This window comes from Protopterus annectens, chromosome 3.part0, assembly GCF_019279795.1.
Source record: "Protopterus annectens isolate FY-2018-M chromosome 3.part0, PAN1.0, whole genome shotgun sequence".
Lineage (NCBI taxonomy): Eukaryota > Metazoa > Chordata > Ceratodontiformes > Protopteridae > Protopterus > Protopterus annectens.
The window spans coordinates 763,257,412-763,285,299 of NC_056731.1; the positions used below are offsets into that span (position 1 = coordinate 763,257,412).

Consider the following 27,888-nt stretch of genomic DNA (forward strand, 5'->3'; position numbering starts at 1 on the left):
ATATTACACCTTTATTTCCACACAACCTATATGACAGTCTTCCTGCCATATTGTCTAGTTTATTCAGTACATCCCATACACAATACATTTTTATACTGGTACAACACTTTCTAGAACTGTTATATTTATTTGTTATGACAGAACATCCAAGATTATTACTAATCTGCCTCACGACGCAGCCTTTGCAGCATAGCAGCATGGGCTTGCTGGTTCGCAGCCCACTCATTTGCAGCTGTGAGAGAAATACAGTAATATTTTGCCATTACCTATCCATAGTATACACAAGCTAGGCAATAATTATCTACGTAGTAGAATGAGTACTTACTCAGTGCTGGGGCATCGGCCATCTGCCTTGATTCTTGGATCCACTGCTCCAAGAGATCATCCCTCCATCGCTTCAGGTTAGCATGGTGATGCCTGACCTGCTCACCAGTCCGGGGGATACCAGTGGCACTGGTGAGGTCACGGGCAAGACTGTCCCAGGCCTCCACTTTATACTGAGAGCCCTGGTACTGGCCCTGCAGTAGTCTCTGCTCATGGTGTTTTACCAGGAGCCATACCATGAATCTGGAATCCTGGGTACCCCAGTGGTGTACTCTAAATCAAGTGCCTTCCCCTACTCCAGCCATTCTGCCTACAGTAGGGAGCCCCAACCAGTTATGGGAAGTATTTGCTCCTGTGGGGTTTAAATAAGCTCGATTTCCTGCACTTTCCCGTGATTGGACAGTTTTGAAAAGGCGAAGCTATGATTACACCTGCTTACCTAATGTTGGCATAGCTTAAAGGGGTATACCACTGGGTTGATTGAGTTAGCCAGCCTACACATTGCTTACACTAAGTAAGCTGTGCAATGCTTAGCATTGCTTAATATTTAATTAGCACTATATTTTCCTTTTGGCATTGATTTATTATTCATTACATGTTATATCTGTGTCTGGTATCCGTGATTCATGTGTACATACACTTTATGGGGTCCTGGGGACTTCAACACTTTATTACAATAACACCTCACATCTGGCCTTACTGCAGTACTCCAGTTCACATATTTATGTTATGTGGCAGGTTATACAACATCACACTGTACATAGATTCCTTTCACATGTTCAGTTTGATTTTCCTATGGTGAGGATTTGTTTGTTGAAACCTCAATCTTATGTACTGTTATGATGGCTTAGTGGTTAACTACTCTGAATGGTAGTGTACAGGGTCTTGGGTTCGAGCCTTGCAGAGGCCGTTTATTTTATTGCTGGGCAGAACATGGGCCGTTGAATACAGATTGATTAAGGCACTTTAAAGCAGTTGTAAGCAGGCTGCGCGGAGCTAAGCACTGCTAATTTCCGGTTATAGTTTCTTACACTCAGCTTCTAAATTGCCTAGTCTGTGTAGGCAGTGCTTACCCCCATGCAAACACACTTAAATATGCTTACTTTAGCTTACATATGCTTACTGCTGCTTATTTGTGCTTAAATCTGCTTACTAGTGCCTTATTCATTATGACACTGACACTTCACATGTGCATTTCCTGCAGTACTCTAGTTCATAAATATATGTTATTTAGAGGGTTTTGCAACAAAAATATTGGATGTTCTTCATCTCACATTGCTGCAGTCCTAACACTTGGGTAGTCCGCTGTCCCAGTCGGCCCGAATACCAAAGTATAAGGCTGACGTCGGTCAAGGCGCATTTGTCTGACATCAGGACGTCAGGGTACAAATGCGCATGACCGACGTCATATCCTCAGTCTTTTTTGCCGCATGGTCCGATGCAGAAGCAGTATTGCGAGTGCAGGTTGGCGTTCTGAAATTTTCTGAAGTCGGAGTTTCAGACCGAATCAAAGTTGGCTAAGTACCCGTTGGGAATATTTTGGTTTTTCTTGCCTCAGTATTTAACCGGATGTCAGAAAAGTGAATAACTGTATTTCTTGTGGGAAACAGATACCTCATAGAGATTACCATACCTTGTGTATACCTTGCTTAGGGCCTGAGCACGACGTTGTTGGCTGTCGCTCTTGTGCTAGATTTAACAAACGCACTATTAAGAGGAGATTAGATTGTGCCAGGTTAGTTTTGGGAAGCGTTGTAATTACAACATGCCGTCGGATGCTCCGGCGCCCGCTTAATCTAAAAGCGCAAGGACAAAGCAGCGAAGCCTAGGGTGGAAGAACCGTCTGTCCTGGACGCCGGTTCTTTAGAGGCTCGGTGGAGCCGGTGGTTCTACCAGAAGTTCCTTTGGATTCTCGGAGAGACTTTACTGTTACAAGATGTGTCCTCTCAGGAGGTAGGCCAGGCTGAAGGGGCTTCTCAGGTAGCTGTTCTCCCTCCCTTCCTAAGGTGGTTAGGCCCTCCCCTTCTGTTTCCAAGGCTTCTTCTAGAGGCAGGCCAGGGTTAACTTCAGTGGGGGTCTCCCCTAGTTCTTCAGGGTCTCTGCCTAAGAAACATATGCTTAAAATGGCAGAAGATTTGATTACTATGATTAGAGGTTCTATGCCCCCTGATAAGAGGCCTAGGGTGGAACCTGAGCTTGAGAGTTTTGAGCAGTGTTCGAGGCTTCTGAGTCTTCGGCTGAAGACTTGCAGGAGTATCCTCCTTATTCTGATTCTGATGTAGATGACTCTACACCTTGCTTCTCCTCCGGAGGATTTCTCTTTTTCAGAGACTCTTCATTCCATGAGGGAGCATTGTAGATGGGGAGGTCAAGATTTCTCTGATTCCAGGAAAAGGCTTAGGGAATCTTTGTTTCTACCCCAGCATAGGCCTTTAGCTATACCTCCTGTTCTGCATGTGGTAGAGGATGTTTTTGCAGAGGCTTCCCTGAACCCTGATTCTTTGCCTCCTGCCCCAGTTAAACCGGATAGGTATTATAGGGTGCCTGAAGCTCATAAGTATCTTTTAAGAGTCCTAGGGCAGACCCAGAAACTGTTTCTCAGGGCCCTAAAGGTGTTAAGGCTTCTGTTGTTAAAAATCCTGTTCCTTCTGATAAAGAGGCAAGGGCTTTGGATAGATGGGGAAAGAAGGTGTATACTTCTTCCACTTTAGCCATGAGGGCTTTGAATTGCCAGTTTCACATGTTGAAATACCAAAATTATCTCCTTTCACAATTGAAGTCTAAGGTAGATGCTCTGGAAGGTATTGAGTGTAAAGAGTTGCAGGATTTAGTTCATGTTTCTGAACAGGTGGGTAAGCATTCCTTGCAATGTGGTTTTGATGCTGTACAGGCCTCTTGAGGGTGGCAGCCACTGGTTCTGTTCTTAGCAGGCACGCCTGGCTGAGGGATCAGAATTTAGCTGAACATGTAAAGACAAGGATTTTAGATGCTCCTTTACAATCTGATGTGTTATTTGGTGCGCCTGTGGAAGCAGTTTTAAAGAAAATGGAGGACAAGGCTAAGTCTATGCAGACTGTTAAAGATTTTTTGCAGGTTCAGCCTCCAAAGTTTAGTAGAAATTGGCCTACTAAGGGGTGGACTTATCCTTCTTATGATTTTCAGTCTAGGGGTAGATCTAGACGTGGTAGGGGCAGAGCTCAAGGTTCTTTTAGGCCTAGAACAGGCAATTCGCCTGCCCAGTCTTCTGGTGAGGGCAGGGGTCAGTCCTTTCGTAAGCAGACCCAATGACTTGCCTTTTCAGCTGCCAGAGCCTTCTCGTCTGGCAGCACCTTTGGGAGGAAGGCTGGCACTTTTCAAAGAAAATTGGAGTGTTATTACCCAAGACAGATGGGTATTGGATATCGTTCACCACGGTTACAGGTTTTATTTCCATACCTTGCCTCCTTTCAAAGGCATGCCAGACATTCCTCCTATACGAAGAAAAGAGGCTCACAAGCAAATTTCTCTGTTACTCCAGATAGGGGCCATTCAGCCGGTTCCTGTGCCAGAAAGGGGCCTGGGATTTTATTCTCGCCTGTTCCTAGTACCAAAAAAGGGAACACGTGGAGACCAATTTTGGATTTGTCTATCCTCAACACTTATCTGGACATTCCCAAGTTCAAAATGTTGACGTTACAACAGCTTTTACCTCTGCTGGGCAAAGATCACTGGATGGTAACTTTAGATCTCAAGGAGGCTTACCTTCATGTGCCTATCAGACTCAGTTGCAGGAAGTATCTGCGTTTCGAGCTGGAAATTCCCATTATCAGTTCTCTGCATTGCCCTTTGGCTTATCTACTGCCCAGAGTATTCACAAAAGTTCTGGCTCCAGTTGTAGCTTTCTTCAGGCTAAAGGAATACAAATCTATCCTTACTTGGACGACTGTCTGATTCTGGCTCAAGAAAAGGACGAGCTTCTTCAGCATCTGGAATATGTGATAGCAGTGCTAAGATGCCTGGGGTATTCTGTGAACGAAATAAAGTCCAGTCTAGTACCCTCTCAAGACATGTGCTTTCTGGGTGTGAGACTGAATACAGCAGCCCAGATGGCCTTTTAACCCCGGACAAACAAAAGAATCTTTCCCTTTACTTCCATCAACTATCTCTTCAGTCCGGGCTGACTGCAAGGACAGTCCTTCAAGCCTTAGGGTTCATGGCATCTTGTATTCTGGTGCTTCCCAATGCCAAACTGCATATGAGGAAGCTGCAATGGTATCTAAAAATGTATGGACACAGCACTGCCAGGATTTGGACACTGTCATTCCAATAATACCTTGCATTCAAAAGGAATTTTTGTGGTGGGCTCAGGAATGTCACCTAAACAAGGGACTCTCTGTGACCCGGCCAGAGGCGAGTCAGATTCTAACGACAGATGCCTCAGACATAGCTTGGGAGCTCATCTGAATGGAAAGTGGATACAAGACAAGTGGCCTGCCAGACTACAGCATCTACATATCAACATGAAGGAGATGTTAGCAGTCCAGTTTGCATTAATGGCTTTCAAGGAGTTACTTCTTCCAGGGCAGGTGTTGATTCTAACAGACAACACAACTGTCATGTGGTACATCAACAAGCAAGGGGGAACACATTCTTTTCCTCTATGCAGGCAAGCAATGATTTTGTGGGAGACTGCGCTCAGCTTGCAGCTAAATCTTCAGGCAAGGTTTCTGCCAGGAGCACAGAACTCCTTAGCAGATGTGTTAAGCAGGCAAATCATGGATCCCCACGAGTGGAAACTGGATCTTCATGTATTTCGAAAATTGACAGTGTCATGGGGAACTCCAGACATAGATCTGTTCGCTTCTCCACTAAACCACCAGCTGCCAAAGTTTTGCACGAAAAGGTTTCATCACACAGCTTGGAAAGTGGATGCTCTTTCGTTCAGTTGGAAAAATCTTCATGTGTATGCCTTTCCACCTCTGCCTCTCCTCCCAAAGGTACTCCTAAAGGTCAGACAAGACAAGCCAAGGATGATTTTGATAGCTCCAGATTGGCCTCGGCAACACTGGTACCCATTACTGAGGAATCTGGTAAGGAAGCCTCCATGGCCTTTACCTTTAATTCCACACCTTTTGTCTCAGAGGACGGTCATCTACTCAATGTCAAGCTTCACTCTCTTCATCTAACAGCCTGGCATATTCTGTTTTGAACCACAGCAGGTCTCAACTTCCTCAACAAGTTTTGAATGTGATTATGGAAGCCAGAAGACCTAGTACACGTAAAGTGTATACAGAAAAATGGAAGAGATTTTTATTTTGGAGTGCAGCAAAGGATTTGGATGTTTCTGAGCCTAATTTGAGTGTGGCTCTTCAATATCTTACTGAGTTATCGGACAAAGGTTTGTCTTTCTCTTCCATTAAGATTCATGCTGCAGCAATTTCAGCTCACTATGATTGTGACCCACCATTGTTTTCTCATCCTTTGTTCAAGCAATTTCTTAGAGGGCAAAGAATATAAGACCCCATAGAGCTCCTACTCCTGCTTGGGACCTCAATTTTGTGTTGGAGAAACTTACTCTACAACCTTTTGAGCCTCGGCTACTGCTGAATTGAAATACTTGTCATGGAAGACTGCTTTTTGTTGGCCATTACTTCTGCAAGAAGGGTTTCTGAATTGCAGGCCCTTATGGCGGTTGAGCCTTTTTGATTTTTCATAAGGATAGGGTATCATTACGTACTAATCCTTCATTTATGCCTAAGGTGGTTTCTAGTGTGGCTTTAAACCAAACTATTCATTTGCCTACTTTTTATGCAGATCCCCAAAATAGGGAAAAGATTTTGCACACTTTAGATGTACACAGGCAGTTGCGTTATTATTTAAGCAGGACTAGGGATTTTAGGCAGTCTCAGCAGTTGTTTGTTTCTTTTGCTTTGAGTTCTCAGGGCAAGCCTGTGTCAAAACAAACTATATCTAAGTGGATTGGGTTTTGCATTGCATTCTGTTACTCCCATCATGGCAAGGAGATTCCAGCTGGGATTAGGCCTCATTCCACTAGGGCTACTGCCACTTCAACAGCATTTCTAAGGGGGGTGGCAACTAAGGATATTTTGGAGGCAGCTACTTGGAGTTCAGTGCATACTTTCTCCAAGCATTACCACCTTCCTCTCTATTCTAAATCCAGGGCTGGTTTTGCCACTGCTGTGTTGCAGGGCATTTTGGCAGCTCCTGCTTCATTATAGTTTAGCCATCCTCCCTTACCTCTGCTTTGGGATTCTACCCAAGTGTTAGGACTGCAGCAATGTGAGATGAAGAACATAGTACAGTTTTGTACCTACCATAAATGTAGATGTTAGAAGATCCACATTGCTGCAGTCCAATCCTCCCTCCTTCCCCTCTGTGTTTAGGGGTGGTTGTGTGGGTGGGGTTCTATTTTTGTACATTTGTATATATTGTACATATATTAGGTACAGGAGTGTTTGGTGTTTTTTGGTTTTGGCCTTATCTTTTTAGGGTCTTCTGACATCTGGGGCAAGAAAAGACTGAGGATATGACGTCGGTCATGCGCATTTGTACCCTGACGTCCTGATGTCAGACAAATGCGCCTTGACCGACGTCAGCCTTATACTTTGGTATTCGGGCCGACTGGGACAGCGGACTACCCAAGTGTTAGGACTGCAGCAATGTGGATCTTCGAACATCTACATTTATGGTAGGTACAAAACTGTACTTTATGACATGCATTGCCATGTAAAATAGACTGTGCTGCAGTGGGACTCGAACCGAGAATGCCTGCTCATTAGGCGAATGCTCTGCCCACTACACTATTGCTGTGCTGCTTTATTTGCATACATCTTCCTTGTTATCTTCATCAGCCTTTTAAGCTGCTTTAACCATAGCTAAGCGATGGGCGCATCTACGGTTAGCTGTACTCGAATTAAAAAAAAAATAAAGGGGTTTCTTCATTTGATTTTTATGTACTGTTGCTGTTGTACATATGGAGAACTGTTGGTGGGGATATGCGGACACCTATGAGGGATCTTGCTCATTTCGTACCACTTTCTGCTGTTCTACATTGCAGGGGCATGTTTTCTTCTGAGAGCTCTGCTCTCAGACACGCCCCCTGCACTTGTACACGCTCCGTATAAGCCTAGGAGCTCAGGCAGCTCGCCTTCATTAATATGCATGGCACACTACCATCCTGCTCCTAAACGGGCACTAGCTAGTCCTGCACAGAAGATTAGTGAGTCCAGGAGACTGTCTTTTTCATGTACAGTATCTCACATACAACGTGAAAAGTTTCTTATATAGAAATATTATAAACTCAGTTATATAAATTCTTACTCCATAATGAATGTAGAAATGCTTTATTTTCTAGAATATAAGGCATTTTACACCTTTTTGCCTCTAACTCTTTCATATACATTTTAATAAGCCACCTAAAAAGCAGCAACTATAATTTAAATACATTTGCTGTATTGTAAAAACAACTATTTGAAATAGATTGTAAATTCAATCTTCAGCTACGTATCGTTAACTTGGAATTGCTTAAACATTTTTGCACTCAATTAAGTTGAGAACATTTTAAATAGGCCTCTGTTTTGTATAGAAATATGCCTACTTCTCATTCAGTAGAACAAAAAAATAGATTACATGTAAGAGGCTATCAGGAAGATGTCCTAATGGCCGTAGAAAATAAGGCCAGGAGAAAACTAGAACTAACATGGAGTACCAGGGAGGGAGTGAGAGGTATTAGAGGGCATCAAGCCAATTCGAATAATAAGATGGATAAGCAAAATCCTCTTTTCTTTGTTACTAAATATTCCCCATTTATGGACAAACTAAAGGAGTTAGTTTGTAGATATTGGCCAATAGTTTTGAATGATGAAAGTTATGGGGACATTTTCCTGGAAAGGATAGTGTTTTCTTATGGGAGATGTAGCAATCTAAAAGACCCCTTATCATATGGCAAGGGGTTTAGAGTAGAAAACATTAGGGGAAGTTTTCAGTGCAGAAATTGTATAGTCTGTGAGAAAATCAAAAACTTGGATGGGGTCAACATCAATGGCAAGGTCTGTAAAGCCAGTGAAGCATATACATGTGAATCTAGTGGAATTGTCTATATCATAGGTTGTGGGTGGTGGTGTTGTTGTTTGTCTTTCGGCTTTTCCCGGTTAGGGGTCACCACAGCAGAACTTCGGTCCACGAATGATTGGCAGTAGATTTTCATGAACGCCGAGGTGCCAGCTCGACGTTCAACCTTCAACGAAGGCACGCCCATTTACGTATGTCTTTCGAACGCCCACCCAACCGCGGGGAGGCATGCAGACTCCACACAGAAGGCACTCCCCACACTCCAGCCGAGAATCGAACGGGAGAACCTCTTTCTGTGAGGCAACAATGCTACCGCTGCACCACAGTGGATATCATAGGTTGTGGGTGTATGCAGACAAAATGGTATATTGGGCAGACTAAAAGGGCTATCAAGAAAAGAATCATGGCACATCTAAGTGATATAAGAAGGAACAGGATGGAAAATCCAGTGGCTACACATTGTATTCAGGCACATAACAGCTCAGTAGACACTTTCATTTTTAGTGTGTTGGCAAAACCCAAATCTTGTGATGGGGGTGGGCACTAGTAAGTTGTTATTGTTGGAGTCCAAGTGTATAATAAACCTTAGGACATTATATCCTAAAGGTTTAAACATGGAATTAGATACTAATGTTTGCTATAAGTAAACTAATATTGTCAGTTGTATGGTTGAAATCTCAAATTTTATTAATGGAAATGGATTGATGTTGTTGTCGATGTCTCGTTTTAATATCAGAAGTAGGTGGGATCTATCTCAGTAAATTTTTAAAAATATGTATAAAAAATGTTATGCATGGTTAATACATGGGCAATGTATAATGTGTGACGGGCACTTTAAGGTATTGATTGGACATTGAAGATGGCTAATTGAATGTACTAAACATGATGTATACAAGAAAGCTACTTGATGTAACAATTATTCTTTGAAGGCGTAAGCCGAGGTACCAAACACATCAGTAAAACTTTTTTTATCCTGACGTTTTGTGTGTTTTGTTTACTTCTCATTCTATCCCAACAGCCAGAATTTGGTATTGAAGGCAAGTTAGTATGTAATTACAGAATAGTTTACTTCAGTTGAAAAAAATCAGATATTGTGTAAGAAAACAGAACTTTTCTATTTCTACACTAGCTACAAACCTTTAGGTGTGTAACAGGATGAGGGGGGTGAATAGATGTCATACTCTGTCACTTCTAGCATTATTATTGTTTCTAATAAAATGTCACAAGCCTTAACTTTACTTCCTCACAAATTCTCCTTACTTGACTGTATATCTTACTGCAATAGATAACAAAAAAGCACACAAAATAACTATTACTAGCCTAGACTGTTCAAGAAATAACAAAGCAGTGGAGTGAATCATCATGGACCTTAACAGAGATGTAGGTAATCGACAAACATTTGACCCTTCTCAGTTTGGATTTCTCAAAGGTAAAGCATGCCTGTTAAACCTGGTGGACTTCTTTGAAACAGTCACCAAGGCCCTGGATGAGAGGAAATCTGTGCATACATCCTATCTAGAATTAGCCAAGGCTTTTGACACTGTCCTCCACTCTGGCATCATTGACAAACTCACCCAGGTAGGTATCAACACTTATATCATTAGATGAGTCACTAACTGGAATGCACATAGTCAAAATAGGGGAATCCAACTCTAACAGTAGACCTGTAACCAATGGTGTTCCACAGGGATCAGTCCTGGGACCTCTAATGTTTGGAATCTATTTCTCCGACATACAAGCAAAAACTAAAGGTCTGTGGCTGACAGTTTGTTGATGACTGCAAACTGGGAGTGGTCATAGCATCTCCTTATGATGTCAACATCCTATAAGATGGTCTTACACAAACAAATGATTGGTGCCAAAGTCTTGGCCTTAAACTCAATACAAAAAAAATGGATTATCATCCCTTTCGTTAAGAGCAATGTTCCTGCCAGTTCGATTCTCAGCTACAGCGTCTTCTTCTTGGAGACATGCATGAGTGGACGTACCTTCGTTGAAGGTTGTGTGTCAGGCCTGGCAAGCCAGTACGTAAAAATAAACTGCCAATCATTAGTGGACCGGAGTTCCGCTGTGGCGACCCCTAACCGGGAAAAGCCAAAAGACACGATCAAAAATCACATCAATAGCAACACAAGATAAAACCAAGTGCTGCTACCGTCCAAAGGTACACGTCCCAGAGGAGAAAAATGCTCATAGAAAAAAGACTGGACACGACCACCACGTTATATATAAGATCCAAATTTAATAAAAATAAGCGCTTTCACATGCTACACCGGCATGCTTCTTCAGATTTCTCCCACATTTTCTCAAGAAACATTTAAATAACAGCAACCTTATTGAATAATTAATTAATTAAGGGAGTGTTGAAACATCCACCTAACAATGCTTTTAAAACAAACCTAGCTAATTTCTTTACTACAAAGAGACAAAATAAAATGAAGCTAAGATGAAAAATGAACACATTTGTATATATATATATATATATATATATATATATATATATATATATATATAAACACATATTAAATAAATACACATAATCAAAATTGACTACAAGCAATGTAAAATGAAGCATTGTGACATAAACTCTGAAAAACATAAAACTTAAAAGCATATAAAGTATCATAACTGCTGAGTTATTCACCAGAACTGGTGGAATAAACTTAGAAACATACTATCTAAATATATCAAATGCATTTGAAAATGCATTTAAAGCACATTTGAAACACTATAACCAATGCATCAAACATACCCTAGCATTAAAATATCAATTAGATGCTTATATGTATATAAAAACATATACTTATCATAAACATAATTCATATAAATGCATATATAATAATAATCTATTGACGTCTAGTGTCCATATATAATAAAACATATTAAAAATGTCTAACGAAGTGCTTCAAGTATTGGCTTAATACTAATAAACTGATTAAGTCCTGGTTCTACGTGTGCTCTTAATCTAAGGATCCAATCGAGCTCTATAGATTCTAAATGATTTAGGTTACTACCTCCCCGTATTCTTTGGGGTACTATTTGTAACACCCTAAACTTAAAAGTAGGATCAGTGTGTAAACTAACATGCCTGGCCAATGCGTTCTGTGGATTCATCTTCCTTATATCGTAGACGTGATTGTACATTCTATCTTTCAACCTTCTCGTTGTCATACCCACATGGAATCCTACACATTTCGTGCATGTGGCTAGGTAAATTAAATTCTTGCTAACACAAGAAGCATAAAACTTGGGATTAAACTCATAATCCATAGTGGGATGAACAAAACATTGTTCAACCACTGTAAAATCACACATTTTACACCTCATACATCGATACGTACCCAGTTTACTTGTGTTTAGCCTATTAAATCTAATGGTAGAGTGTTCCTTGCATAGTAACCTTTTTAAATTCTTACTATTTCTATAGTTAAAACTTGGTTTGTATCCTATCACATTCAAGATTTTAGGGTCCACAGTCAATACATTCCAATGCTTTTTTATTATATCCACCACCTTCCTATTATCATTAGTATATCTGGTAATGAAGGGGACCCTAGAGCCATACTTCTCTTTAAATCTCATCCTTACATGACTCGTATTGGTTGCAATGTTTTCAACTCCATTCCCCAGGATGGAGCATTTAATTTTAGTAACCACTAAGTCATTATATCCTCTGTCTATAAACAAAGTATGTAGTGTATCAAACTGCATCTGTAAGTCAGGGCCCTCCTTACAGAGCCTATAGATCCTAATAAACTGCCCTTTAACCACATTAGGGAAGACATACCTAGGATGCATGCTGCTATAGCATAAAAGTGTGTTCTTCCAACACGGTTTTCTATACAGATTGGTAGCTAAACTACCATCCATCATCCTGGTGATTTTTATATCTAAAAAATTCACTTCTTTATCAGAAACTTCTGAGGTAAATCTCAAGAAATCGGTAGTAGACTCCAAAAAAACTAATAAAGGCCATTAGGTCTCCTATACTGCCCTTCCAAAAGAGCAGTATATCGTCCACAAACCTTCTGTATAATAATACTTGCTGATAATATGTACTATTAAACAGAAACTCCCTCTCCCAATGGTATACTACTAAGTTTGCGTAAGAATTCGCACAGGGGATGCCCATGGCAAAAAACATTGCAACCAATACGAGTCATGCAAGGATGAGATTTAAAGAGAGGTATGGCATTACCAGTTATACTAATGATAATAGGAAGGTGGTGGATATAATAAAAAAGCATTGGAATGTGTTAACTGTGGACCCTAAAATCTTGAATGTGGTAGGATACAAACCAAGTTTTAACTATAGAAATAGTAAGAATTTAAAAAGGTTACTATGTAAGGAACACTCTACCATTAGATTTAATAGGCTAAACACAAGTAAACTGGGTACGTATCGATGTATGAGGTATAAAATGTGTGATTTTATAGTGATTGAACAATGTTTTGTTCATCCCACTATGGATTATGAGTTTAATCCCAAGTTTTATGTTTCTTGTGATAGCAAGAATTTAGTTTACCTAGCCACATGCACGAAATGTGTAGGATTCCATGTGGGTATGACAACGAGAAGGTTGAAAGATAGAATGTACAATCACGTCTACGATATAAGGAAGAGAAATCCACAGAACGCATTGGCCAGGCATGTTAGTTTACACACTGATCATACTTTTAAGTTTAGGGTGTTACAAATAGTACCCCAAAGTATACGGGGAGGTAGTAACCAAAATCATTTAGAATTTATAGAGCTCGATTGGATCCTTAGATTAAGACCACACGTAGAACCAGGGCTCAATCAGTTTATTAGTATTAAGCCGATACTTGAAGCACGTCGTTAGACATTTTTAATATGTTTTATTATATATGGACAGTAGACGTCAATAGATTATTATTATTATATATGCATTTATATGAATTATGTTTATGATAAGTATATGTTTTTATATACATATAAGCATCTAATTGATATTTTAATGCTAGGGTGTGTTTGATGCATTGGTTATAGTGTTTCAAATGTGCTTTAAATGTGTTTTCAAATGCATTTGATATATTTAGATAGTATGTTTCTAAGTTTATTCCACCAGTTCTGGTGAATAACTCAGCAGTTATGATACTTTATATGCTTTTAAGTTTTATGTTTTTCAGAGTTTGTCGCAATGCTTCATTTTTACATTGCTTGTAGTCAATTTTGATGATGTGTATTTATTTAATTTGTGTTTATATATATATACAAATGTGTTCATTTTTCATCTTAGCTTCATTTTATTTTATTTTGTCTCTTTGTAGTAAAGAAATTAGCTAGGTTTGTTGTTTTAAAAGCATTGTTAGGTGGATGTTTCAACACTCCCTTAATTAATTAATTATTCAATAAGGTTGCTGTTATTTAAATGTTTCTTGAGAAAATGTGGGAGAAATCTGAAGAAGCATGTGAAAGCGCTTATTTTTTTTTTATTAAATTTGGATCTTATATATAACGTGGTGGTCGTGTCCTGTCTTTTTTCTATGATCAATGGCAACACCTTATGTATGCATTCAGTGGTGAGAGACCTGGGCACACAGGTTGACTGCAACCTTACCTTTGATCACAAAGTCTCCACAATGGTAAAAGAGCATTCTACATTGCTCATCTCATAAGTAAGGGCATTGCCTCAAAAAAAAAAAAAAGAAGTTACAATCTCCCTGTACTCTTCCCTCATCAGGCCAATAATAGAGTCTAACACCCCTTTAAGTATGGACCTGTCTAAGCACCTGCAGAGGTTCCTCACAAGGAAAATTCAAGGTCTTCAGCATATGTCCTGTGTGGATCATCTGAGATCACTGTCATTTTATTCTGTTTCATGCAGACTACTCAGAGGTGATCCTCTGCCTTGCATATAAGGTTTTCTCTGACCCTGCTTTATTAGAAGTGCTGCATATCCGTAAGTCAAATGTTACATGGGTTACTCGCTCTAAAGACCTTAACCTGGTATCTGGCATTAATAGAACCTGTTGGAGGGACAGATTTGTCTCCCAGAGGTTCCACCTTTGGAATAGACTCTCACTTCATGTCAAACAGAGCACTTCATTGGCCCTCCTCAAATGTAATCTGGACGATTGGATGGGTAACCATAAATTCACCCCAGGGGTTCCACTGTCCCTCTTGGACAGGGGCAGTAGTTGTTGCTCGTGGAAATAAGGGTAGAACTTGGCTAGGCTTGTAAGGACCCTAGGGCCATTAGCCTAGTAACTTCCTATGATCCTATGAACTGAATACACAAAGAAAAAAAAATACAAGGCACACTTCTGTATTTCAGTATCTCTTGAATTTAAAAAGACAAATTACTGCATTCTTCCTGTTGTGTAAACTGCCCAGTTCAAACAGCATAAACAATACGCATTTAGGACAGTGATATGATGTTCTTAATTGCAGTGACAATTCTCTAAAATGTTAGCTAATTAAATTATGTGTAAATGGGTGTATTAAGTAATTAACTGCAGAGATAATTTTCTAAGATGTTAGATAATTAAGATGTAAGCTAATCAGTTTCTAGGTAATGTGTAACATTGCTGGTCTATATGCAACATTGCCCTTTTTCATTATACCTCACAGTTAGAAATATCAGCTTATGAGATATTTATTTGCTGCAAAACACTGAGTGTAAAAAATTTGGCAAAATCTTTACTTATAAAAAAGCACAGTTTAGTTCTTTACCAAAATAGCTGTTCATCATTGCATTTTACATAGCTATTTGCCCAAGAAATAACACATTTGTAATTATACATAATTAATAATAATTATAATTATAAATAATTCTTATATAGTGCTGCTTTTAAAGTAGTGCATTTGTCTGGTAACCACCATTTTCATTCATTTTTTTGCAATCAGGACCATTGTATGCAGTCGTAGTTTTCTTTTTATAGCTGTTTGTAACTGCATTGTAAAAAAATCCAATTCTGATGGAGTGCCTTATAAGCGAGGAATCAAAAAAATACTCTAAAATGCATCCTTATCTTTTAAACATTTTTAATGTAAAATTGTGATCACAAACCCAGAAGTCAGTTGTCACTGGCAGTTTAATCTTCTTGGGTCATCAGCTTGGTTTTCTAACTGGAAATGTTGTTTGCTGTCTTATGTGACAGGTAACAGTAAGAACATGCTAAAATATTCCTTTTATCTGAACTGCCTGTGTGATTTTTTAGTCTTTAATGTTCAATATCTGTAAACTTTGTAGGATTTGTGTGTTTAAGTTTTAATAGTTGTGGAAGCTGTACAGTCACAACTGTTATTTCTCTGGATCATACCTTTGGGCACACCGTAAGTTCTTACCTTATTCCTTCTTGATCTGCTTTCCAAGTTTCTATCTTGTCTGCCAGCCAAGCATTTTGGTTACTAAGGAATTGTGTGACTTTTATCCCCTTAGTCTTCCATTGTTAGATTGCTGAGAGAAGATTCAATGTCTTTTATGCCTTTTTCTTGTTTTTAAATCAGAGACCTTAGAAAGTCAGTTTGTTTAGCAGAATTTCCCTGAATAAAGTCCATTTTAAATTAAAGTAGTCAATTTTAAAAGAGAAGCCCTGGAATATTTTATATATTATTTATTTATTTCAGTTTGATGACCGGGGTAGTCCACTGGGCCTGGTAGAGCCCGTTTTCAGTGGAGGCCTGTGAGAAAAGCTCCACAGTCATTGACAATTATACAAAAGTTATAAACAATAGTAGCATACAAATGATGAAAAAGCGTTCGTTAAAACAAGGAAAGCTTGTAATTCATACAGTCTAATACTGTACTATAGGTTTGTCTAAAGAGATTATGTACAGAGAAGAATATTTTTTTTTTTGATTCAGAATTAGAATTCTGAAGAGGGATAGAAAATGTGAGGTAAAGGTTGATTTATAGTGGAGAAAGGAGTGGGTTCTAGGAAGAGTTACAAGTGACAGAGAGTAAGAGAGGGAGTAGATACAGAAAGTAAAAGCACTGTAGTAGTAGTCACTGTAGTAGCTGGTTAAAGCTTGGGTGATGGTATTAAGGTGCTTAAGGAATGTTGAAGCCTGTAAAGCTTGGGTGACTAAGAATTATGCTTGGTGCAAATCATTTCTGAAGGAATGTACTCACTGAAAAGTGATTATTTTCTTGTGGACCCAGCTGAGGAGAGTTAAAATATATATCCACAATGTCTCAGATTTTTCAAGATTTGCATTCTTTGATATAAAGTAATCTTTATGGAATTATGGTAAGATTTAAAGTAAAGTTCAAATAGAAAAATGGAAATTGTACTGTCAAAATTACTGATTAACTGAGAAAATCAAATGATCTGTTACTTGACAGCCATCTTAGATCCACACTCTTCTCCATACTAATTTTTTTTTAAATATTTTTCTAAGAAAGTGAACGAAAAAAACTCCACACACTCAGAAATCCTAAAGGAGAACCAGGCAGCTGTTTGCAATGACTGAAAGCCACAAAGTGCTGAAAATATTAACGTATAACTAGTTTATTTAAAACGAGACACGTTTTCGTCTCTCTAAAAAGAGAAACTTCATCAGAAATAATGAGAAAACAGATCTTGAATCTTTTAAAAGTTCCGCTTAAAAACAGTTAGTGCTTTGAGCCAATCAACTAGTCCCGTTTGGTTAAAATAAGGCTCAATATTTAAAGTAGTATCAACAGAAAAAAATACATATTGAAAGTATGAATTAAAAAATGTGTGTTTATAAAAGAAACAACTCTAATGTTCAAACACAAGTCCAGTGTTCAAAAACCAAATACAAATATTTTATCAACATCAACTACAATGATCAAAGCAGTTACTATAATCTGTAATAAAGTAGTGGAAATTAATTTATAACAGTATTCCTACATTTGACTCGAAATGAATGAAGAAACAAGCAGTTATCTGTTTGGTGTTATAACATAATAAACAAGACTAAGAAGTCAAAGCTTGAGACACTAAATTTTAACAACTTAGACTTAGTAAAGTCAAACAACAGAATATGTGGGTCCTTTTCTTGTGGAGCTTGTAGAATGTGTAAACATGTAAAAAGCAACAGATTTTTTGAAATAGATAGTAAAAAAATATTATATTATGCACAAACTTGACTGTAATTCTAAGGGTATTATCTATCTGGCTATGTGTAAAAACTGTAATGCTTTTTATGTGGGCAAAACTGACCGCAAATTTCGTGATAGAATCTATGAACACATGTATGCGGTCTCTAAAAACAAGAGTGACAACGCTTTAGCTAAGCATATCAATACTAAACCTGATCATTCTTTTCAATTTTTAGCTATTGACCAGTTGGCATATGATATTAGAGGGGGACCTACTTCTATATTATTGGAATGCCGCAAACTTGAATGGCAGTTGTTATTAAAAGCGTTCTGTCACCCTGGTCTTAATGACAATTGCAACATCACTTGTCTATTGAAACTGAAGAGTTGATTGAGACACTAAATTTTAACAACTTTGACTTCTTAGTCTTGTTATGTTATAACACCAAACAGATAACTGCTTGTTTCTTCATTCATTTCGTGTCAAATATAGGAATATTGTTATAAATTAGTTTCCACCACTTTATTACAGATTATAGTAACTGCTTTGATCATTGTAGTTGATGTTGATAAAATATTTGTATTTGGTTTTTGAACACTGGACTTGTGTTTGAACATTACAGTTGTTTCTTTTATATACACACATTTTTTAATTCATATTTTCAATATGTATTTTTTTCTGTTGATACTACTTTAAATATTGAGCCTTATTTTAACCAAACTGGACTAGTTGATTGGCTCAAAGCACTAATTGTTTTTAAGCGGAACTTTTAAAAGTTTCAAGATCTGTTTTCTCTTTATTTCTGATGAAGTTTCTCTTTTTAGAGAGACAAAAATGTGTCTTGTTTTAAATAAACTAGTTATACGTTAATATTTTCAGCACTTTGTGGCTTTCAGTCATTGCAAACAGCTGCCTGGTTCTCCTTTTGGATTTGTGAGTGTGTTAAATATTTTTCTGTAAAGTTGAAAGTAGATCTGATATCCCGTTACAAAAACAAAGATGCAGCATTGCTGTACTGCACCTGGAGAAAGCTCAGGGAATATTGATATGGAAACAACTTTGATTATCTCTTCTTTTGCAGAGCTTTTACAATCATTTCTTCATCTCTAGAGCTAGTATATTTAACCATGGCTGAATGAAGAAAAGTTGCAGTCTGAGCTCTTTAGAGAGTATGCTGGAAAACTGTTTCAAGATCATATGTATTATATAATGAATGTGCATGGTGACTGGACAATCCAAATCAAACAAAGCTCAGAAGAAGAAGTTCTGTTACTTCACTTTCTCCGTACTGCTAGCGGAGAATTTAAAATGGAAAATAAACTTTTGTAAGTAAACTTCCATGTGGCATTCAATATAATGTATTAAAATAAAAAAATGATGTTGGGAGTGCCCCAAGAACAGCTCTGCTGCATACCCCACTGGGCCTTACTTCCTGAATCAGACTTGTCAAATTATTTAATGATTTCATTCTTGTGAATGGATGGATGGGATTCCTCATCAATGAGGGAAAAACTTTTATGAAGAACAGACTAAAAAAAAAGGAAGCACACATATGAACTTTTGGATAAAATATTGACAATTAACTATCCTATGCACACCACACCCATATTAAAAAAATACTGAAACAGCAATGAACTGTGCAGCTGTAGAGCATGTGCAGTACATATCTTGGATGCCTTAGACTGCCTTAGACTGCCAGAAGCAGGTGGAAAACACTAATGTCCATTTCTGCAATGACACTATTTAGAAAAGATAAAATTTCATATTGAATCATATAATTGTATAATAGCAATAATCCACTACTGAGTGTGGGTAATGCAGGATTTACCCACAGTTGGCTTGTGTAATCACTCTAGCTTCATCATCATGATCATATTATGCAACTGTGGGTAAATCCTGCGTTACCCCAGTCAGTTATGGTTTATTGCTAAATTATTCCATGCTTCAGGAGCTCACACAATGCTTAGACTTGTAAGGCAGGATAGTGTTTTGAAATCTGAAAGTTTTAGTTCTTTGCATTTTTGGAGCTTTTTGCCTCTGCTGCCTTCTGACCATCAAACCCATTCAATGTCAGCTGGCCTATTCATTATCCGTACACCAGGGCAAGAAAGTTTTACCTCACTTCTTAGCATTTTCGGAGCTTTTTGCTTGCTGACTGTCAGGACCATTCAATGTCCGCTGATCTATTTATTCCCCATACACCACTGTTCAAGATGTGCATCATTTAATCAGCCTTCAGAAATTATTATTTTTGTGGTTGTAACCCCTCAATATATTCTCAGTAACATTCTCAGGGTTCAGAGTGCAGTGGGCATGTCACTATCTTCTGCAAATAATGCAACTCTACTGGAGTAACCTGTTCTGTGCATAAATGGAAGTAGTGCAGTTTTCATTTTCACTGGAAGGATTAGTAGAGTTAGTCACTGGGTTATTTACAGAATTTATAGGCCAGAGTGGAGGCTGAAGAGCTAGGCAGAAATGGGTTTTAGTTTATGTCATGCTTTGAGAAGGTAAGTGCAAATTAAAAACAATGATGTTTCATGGTCCATTTGCAACCATGTTGTGTAAAAAAAAAAAAAAAAAAAAAAAAGTTGGTATATCAAGCATCTGTACAGGTGTGAAACTGCCTTGGTCTTTCATAGTGATGGTCTTTGCAAGAAGGTTTCGGTATTCCCTTGAGATTGAATGAAGGATTGCAGCTCAAATAACAAGAAATACAAAAAAGATAGTGATTTTGATTACATTTTGTAGGAGATTAAAGAAGCACACGAGCATGCAGATCGCAGCATGCTACATCATACATTGCATGCTGTCAGATTTTTAACTGCACAAGTCAGTACATGGACAGTCTGTATCGATACATATTTTCTTTTTTCTTACTACATGTTGTTTGCATGTGTGAATTACGTTATTGCTGAGTTTTACTGTGAAGCATTTTTCCTTGGGCCATCTGTTAAGAAAGTAGGATTCACATGGTTAAAAAATGAATTATTTAGCCATATATGTTTGTTATAAAAAGGTCTTTTGTGGCAATAATTAATTTTGACTCGTATAAATGACAAAGTTCTGAAACATGGCAGGTTATGATTTATGTATACAGCATGGAAAATATATTTTTTTAATATTTTTGGGGCCTTCCTTCTCCTACTTAGCATCAGGCTGTGGTCATCACTGTAACGCTGATAAATGTTACTACTCACCTTCATCCCAGGCTAGACTGTAGTGCTCACCTTTACAGTTTGTGCCTTACTGCTGTGCCAGAGGCTGTCTCCTAGGTTCCCTTCATTTGCTGCGCAGCCTTTAGAACTTATACACCTACAATCCCTCCTGGAAGGACAAGTTGGCTAAGAATGCTTTCCATTCCAGTCTTCCCCCCAGGCAGACACTGTATTGCCCAGACTTTCTGATTGGACCTGACTACGTGCCATATGGCCTGCTAATACAAATCTGAGAAAGGTTGGTTATTTAAACTTGCCCTTGCAGAATCTTATTTACAAGGAACAACAGAGTAAAGGAAATACTTTTCTATTTACTTTTGAAAGTAGAGCTATCAAAATGCAAAATCTGTAATGCATATTTTTGACAGTGTAATACTACTTGTAAGACAGTATTAATTTGTTGTGTTTTACAGGCAAGTTACACAGATCCACAAAACAAGCTGAGATTTAGTACTACCGAAGAGTTCTCATATATTCGGATGCTGCCAACGGATGTTATAACAGGATATCTAGCCTTAAGAAAAGCAACAAGCATTGTTCCTTAAAGAACTAGAAACAAGACCATTCTTACTTCTAGAAGTAAAATATGTCTAACCATAAATGGAGATGGAGAAATCTGTAGCTTCCTAGGATAGTGACCAGGTCTAGGACTTAGAAAACTGGAAACGAAGAGCTGCCTGTAGACATTTATTTGCCTCTATTTTTCACGTAAACAAGGCATTTTCACAGATGGATATGTCTAATGTTTATTCATTTTAACTTAAATGTAGCTGTACAGAGGTGGCATTGCTTTGCTGTTATTAACAGAGAGGGAAAGACATGATGAGAAAAAAAACATCTAAGAATCGTTCTGTCAAGAGCAAATGCTGGCAAAATTGTACTGAGTTTTTATTATTGTATGTAAACCATTTACTGACTAGTAATACTTTATTTATTCATCAACTTGTAAATATACTTGTATATTATAATTAATGGAGAAAAGTCATAGAATGACAAAATGCTGTTTACAGTCTGTATATAAAGCTTTACAGATAAAATATGAGATGTACATTTATTACATTTGTGAACATAAAACATAACATTATTGAAAAAGAGTTCAGTTGTGCTTGAAAGCTTGTTTCTGCGGCATGTATAACGTTTTCTTCACATTTACTGATTGTTTTTTTGTTTATATGGTTTATTTAGTTTATCCATTTCATAGTTCTGTTTAGTTACTTTGAAGGGAAATCTGAAATGCATGTATATAAACAGCTGTAACTCATGAGCACAGTTAAATGTTTTTAAATAAAAAAGTCTTGAAAGCATGTTACAGTGATTCTAGCTTTTGCTAAAAGCTGAGCTGTAGTATAATTTTTTCTCATGTTTATTTTGACATATTGTGTAACGCTCTGACATCGTATTACACAGAGACCATTAAATGAAACGAAGAATTGGACATTTGTTGCCTTGGCATGACCAGTCTACTTTAAAACCGTTTACAAATTAACTCTCGTTATTCTGTTATTGAATAAAGGCCATGAATGCATTTGCTAAATCATCAATGCACTGCATCCACATGAAAGCCCCATGGTACTAACTGGAGAATCTGTTTCACAAACACAAGATATTGCATTTCTCATTTTGCTATTTATAAATACACAGGCTATTTTCTTTGGCTTGCATGCTTCATTAACACATCATACAATTTTGTGTGATTGTATTTACATTAAGTTGTGGTAGCATATTATACCCTGTTATACAGAGAACCACTTAAAAGTGATGTTATCCTGTCCCTCTGATTTCATGGTGTAACTCATCTGTGTGCTGTTTCATGCAGCTCCAACTCAGATCTTTTCTTGTTCCATAGTCTGCACCACTTTGGCACTGTGACAAAGCCCATCATTAACTTGTTGCTTAATATGTTACAGTTATTCACACCCTTCACAGAGAGATGTTTTGTTATTTATTTTGTGATGTATGGCGGCACAGTGGTACAGCCGATAGTGTTGTTGCCTCAAAGCAAGAGGTTCCCAGATTAGATTCTTGGCTGGGGTGCCTTCTGTGCAGAGTCTGCATGTCCTCCCTGTGTTCACACAGGTTTTCTTTGGGTGCTCTGGTTACCTTCCACATTCCAAAGACATGCAGTAGGTGGAGTGGACACTCTAAATTGACCATAGGTGTGAGTGTGCATGCAAGTGAGTGGTGTGGAAGAACTACCACGGCAAGGCTAGCACCCAGTGGTGTAAACCTTGGTTGCAGATGATTGTCACTGTTGAAGTGACACGCCAGCCCCATTTGCAAAAATGGTTAAAAAGGGGTTGTGGATGGATAGACTTTCTTTCAGTTGTAGTTGTATTCCCACAAGATTCACATTTGTCTGCTCTCTTCATTATCCATGCTGAGCCAGTCTCCTCATGTTTTGGTAGGTCATTTTCCCCTACATTTGGTCAAATAGCATGATGTCTCCCTTCAGGAACTGTATCAATTATCTCAAGTGTGCTGTCACTGTGAAATTATAAAGTCTGTCATGACCTTCAGGCCTCTTTTAGCTCTATTCAGTTAGCTTACTGTGCATGCAGTTATGTAATGTTCTGTTGCCTCCGTCCTGCATTCACTGACTGCATTAGTTTTCCTACATTGTATTTACCCAAGATGGTCATTGTATAGCAATTGCTGCAGAAATCGTAATATGACTGTTAGTACCCTGAAATGGATGCCAGTCTCCTAGCCTGTTTTTTCAAAAGTCCCATCATCCACAGGGGTATGAGGTTGCATTATTGATCCATGGGCATTAAAGGGAACTCGGCTGTAAAAGAGAAAGTACCATATGCCACACCTGCTTCTCATACCAAATTAAGCAAACAGTCTTTGGTGTTCTGTGAAAAACTTAGCAGCAAGTCATCTTGCAGGGATTAGATTCTTTCAAAAATTGCAGTTTATTTTATTTTCTCTTAAGAGTAAGTACAGTCTTGTAACTATGGACATTGTGCTAAATGTATCTAAAATAATGTGTTGTGGCAGCTAGAAATTTACAGACCTTTTAGAAAAAGAGTTGCTTTTTGTTCCCTCTCTTTCAGGTAATCAGAAATGTGTAACTAAGATTAAAGTACGGTTAATGAGAAAAGACTGCAGTCCAAATCATAAGTGCATAGTTGTAGAATGGGGATGGTACACAGTATATGTATGTACTAAAGCCCTGAGTGAGTCAAGAAGATGTGAACACAATGAAAGAAGACCACCATGTTGCAGTGTATTCAAAGTACAGAGTACGTTTTCAAAAAAAAAAAAAAACTCGCAAGTCGTACACTGTTCATGAAGCTAGCATTATTGAAATGCCAGCTGGTCCTAGTAGGATAACCTACAGAAGAGCAGCTGTCAACAAAAGCTGCTCTGTTACATGCTGGGAACATCCATACTGGCAATGGAGTCCCCAACAGTGCAGGCAAAACAGGCAGACCTGCAGTCTCACACAGCCTTGTCCTGACTCCTCCTTTGCTGCTGGTGAGTTGCTGTTAGTGAGAGTACCTATAGCACCAGATCACCTCATTGCCACAGTATAGTATTAACCCCTTGCTTATGTAAAGCCATGTACAGCTCTTCATGTGAAGTTTAATGCTAAGAAACTCATGGTGGAAAATATAACAGGTTAGATGACTGCGTGGGTTGGTAACATTGTAGGTCATCAGACTGCAATACTTCAGCTATGGACACAGTAGCAGCACTGTAGTCCAAATGTGATGATATGGAGAACTGTGTCATATAGATAGCATGCAGTTAATAGGCTTGGAGGGGGGACTGAAGAGTGGCAGCACTCTTGAGATTTAGAGAAAATTGTCTTAATAGTGTGGCTGGAAAGCCTAATGACTTTGATATACAGGTGAACAGACTGTATTCAGGGAATATAAATAGGAGGAAGTGTAATGGATGTCCTAACTTGATGCCGTAGCCAACAAACAAAGAAAAGGCTTTTAAAGCTGAGCAAGAGAAGGATCTGATATAATGATGGGGGCTTCTGTTAGACTTATGCTGGAGGAACATGGAGGATAACCCAGTGATGCAACATATTAGCAGAATGGTGTTACAAATAAACTGATATAACCTGTGACATTAAGGATAAGGGAAGAGATGCAATGAAACGATAGAGGGTAAGGAGAACTGATGGCAACTACAGAGCATGAAAATGCAGATGTGCCTTACAGATTAATATAAGGGGCAGTCAGAAGACTGGGGTGAACCCTGCTTACATGCAGAATGTCACAGAATTTCCCATCCCTGCATATACATCAGCCCAGAAAGAGTGGATAGGGCAAGGCAATTAAGATTAGGAAGGAGTGACAATCTATATGTAATAAATAGGTCCTCACTGAATTTAGAGTGCTACTTCTAATAGTGCTGAGTTAACCACTGTAGTCCCTTGGGGGTCTGTACTGAGTCCTCTCCTGTTTGGCATTTACATTTCTCTCCTCCCAAGTCATTCTGACAGCTATCTCATCTCTTCTCATAGCAAAGTCTACTGGCACTCCAGTTCACACTCATACAGGGATTGAATTTTAACTTGAGGCCATCAGGGAACCTAAGAGCATACTGGGGGGTTTGCTATTCATCTTCCAGCTGGAGGGTTAGGCATGACCTACCTACTTCCCTGCCTTCCGCCTTGAGCTTATCTACATTTGAGGACAACTTCCCTCTTTGGACCATACCTCCCCTAGGAAGCATAATCAACAAATACTTCCCCCTAAGATGGGCACCCCCATCCCTCCCAGCCACTCCATCACTTGCTAGAATTGATCATCGAACCTAGTTAGCTTGGAATGTAGTCAGGGGTTTATCTCTCTCTACATGCTATAGAGGCTCCAGCAACTACATTTCTGATCTCAAAAATGATAACCAGGATCTTAATACCAGATGTACAGAAACTGGGCTTAAATTCAATGCAGTAAGTGTAGTATTGTTTCTTTTGGAAAACAAAAAGTACCCACAATGTACAGTATAGATTATACTCCCTTACAAAACAAAATTGTAAAGTATTTAAGGACTTGGGCACTTTGGTCAGTAGTTCCCTGTCCTTTGATCTTCACGTGACAACTGCTTTCAGGAAATACTTCTCTTTAGCACAAATAGTAGCCAGAGGGATTTCGATTCAAAAATATTATTGCACCCCCCCCCCTTTATTCAGTACTTAGACCCAATGTAGAGTACAGTGCTCCAGTCATATGTATCTCACACAACATTTCATCAAACTCAGAAAGCATCAGAAATTCCTAATAAAAAAGATCTTGGTAACTAAGAGGGACTGAAAGCCCTGGCCCTGAACTCTGCATCTTATACACTCCAAAGGAGTTGATTTTAACCTCGCTTTCCATACCAGTAGAGTTCCTTTGGTGCTTGACCTTCTATTTCTCAATAAGGCAAACTATTTTAGTAACATTAGAACCAGCGACTTGAACTTTCAACAGGTAAATAGTACAGTAGAGAGAGAGAAATTTATCTCATGGTGCCTCCCGTTCCCTGGAATAAACTTCATCTGCAAGTTAAACACTGTGATTCAAAATAAACCTTGATAACTGGATGGAGGCTATCAAATGTATTCATGTACTAACAGACTTCTACTACCCTGATAAAGACAGTAAAACCTGAATGGAGTATTGGCCTGGTGTGCATGCTCATTTGACTTGAAATAGCCTTAAAACTCTTGTGAGTAATGGTGAATGAGTTTAATGATTTTTGGTAGATAGGATAAAATAGTTTGAGGAGGAAGAGTAGTGATGTGAAGTCAAAGCAAAGTGGCCACCAGACAGCCTGGAAAGCATGTGATGTTATTCATTGAATGAGGTGGGAATTGGCATGGCAGAAGACTAACAGTTGCAAGGTAAGCAATGATGGGCCAGGCATCAGTTTGAGAAATGTGGCAAGTGTTTGTGTGGTGTATTTCTCTTTTCTCTTGTGTTTGCTTCACCCAATTAACTACATGATAGAAAGGTGTCAAGTGAAGAAAGAGATTGGATGATGATACAGGAATGAAGAGCTGTCAATTGTGTGTGCCCGGTGGCCAAAGGAGATGGGCTGGTGAAGATGTTGGGTTTGTCTTGAATACCACAGCAAGCTGAGAAAAGTTAGTAAGGGTAAACATTAGGTAAACATGTCCCTGCAGACTGCTGAAGATGACTGTCCATAAATGTTCTATAATGTATATTGAAACAATATATTAATTTGTTTCTGTGGAGCCAGTAAAAGTGCACCCTGTCAAATACCGATCACTTAGTTTGTGTGTGTATATATAAAATATATATTTATTCAAGTAATTGTCCATTTTGGTATTAAAGATGTTAGGGGAGAATATTACTGTAGGCATTTAGGTGTGGAGATGCACATAGTTGACTTACGTATTTTGTGTATTAATTGAAAGTTGAAGAGGGTAGTATGTCACCTACTTGGAAGGGTGCGACTCAGCAGATTTGACGGTACAGAGTTTGATGTCTCAGAGAGAAAGTTGCAGCCTTTTATGGAGAAAATTGTAAAGTTGACAGGGAGATGATTATACGGCATTATAGATGGAAATTGTTAGACAAAGCAGTGTATAAGTTTTGTAGAGCAGTCTTAGTTAATATGCAAGACCCTTAACATGGTATGGAGTGTCATCAGTTAGTAGTTGTTAGTGTGAAAAGCTTCCACTGATATAAAATATTACTAATTCTTTTGTTTTGTTTGTAAGAGCTGTAGTTTTACACTTATTTTATTTTTTTGGTTTAAATTTACAATGGCCTATTTTAGGGGGAGATCCTAGGTGGTATTCATACTGACTAGAGGAAATGTGGTCATGGCCCAAGGAACTTCCCTTTCTCTTTTCAATAAGTGCCTGGGGAACTTTAACATCCACCTCAGCTACTACGAATTCAGTCACATGGGGCCTCATCTTAGCCAAAGGGTAGCACACTTGGGAATGCAGCACCCCCGTATGCTGCACAGCAATGTCAGTATTAGAAAATTAACTATCTGATGTGGGAATAGAACCAGCAATCTCTGCATCAAAGTCAAGTGTGCTACTTTTTGAGCTAAGATTGTTACAGTGCCACGGTGGTATGAGTATGTTCAACTGTGTTTTTAATCAAAAGATGGAGACAGTTACACTACATGGCATACAAGGAGTGGTGAGGAGGAAGAACTGTAGAGGTAAAATTACAATGGTAGTTTCTACAGCAGACAAGAGAAGTAGGAAAGGGGTGAGAGAACTGTAAGGGAAAATAAATACAAAGGAGAGGGA

At 38.6% G+C, this 27,888-nt stretch overlaps 1 protein-coding gene across 1 annotated transcript in view; it reads left to right on the forward strand.

Annotated features, from left to right (window-relative positions):
• The window catches only part of INO80C (INO80 complex subunit C), a 237,410-nt gene extending 215,307 nt beyond the window's left edge, over nt 1–22,103 (forward strand). Inside the window, exon 5 of the mRNA XM_044065107.1 lies at nt 21,062–22,103. Within this exon, the coding sequence (XP_043921042.1) occupies nt 21,062–21,193 (132 nt within the window). The 3' untranslated portion in view covers nt 21,194–22,103. The remainder of the gene's footprint in view (nt 1–21,061) is intronic.
• Nucleotides 22,104–27,888: the final 5,785 nt, after the last annotated feature.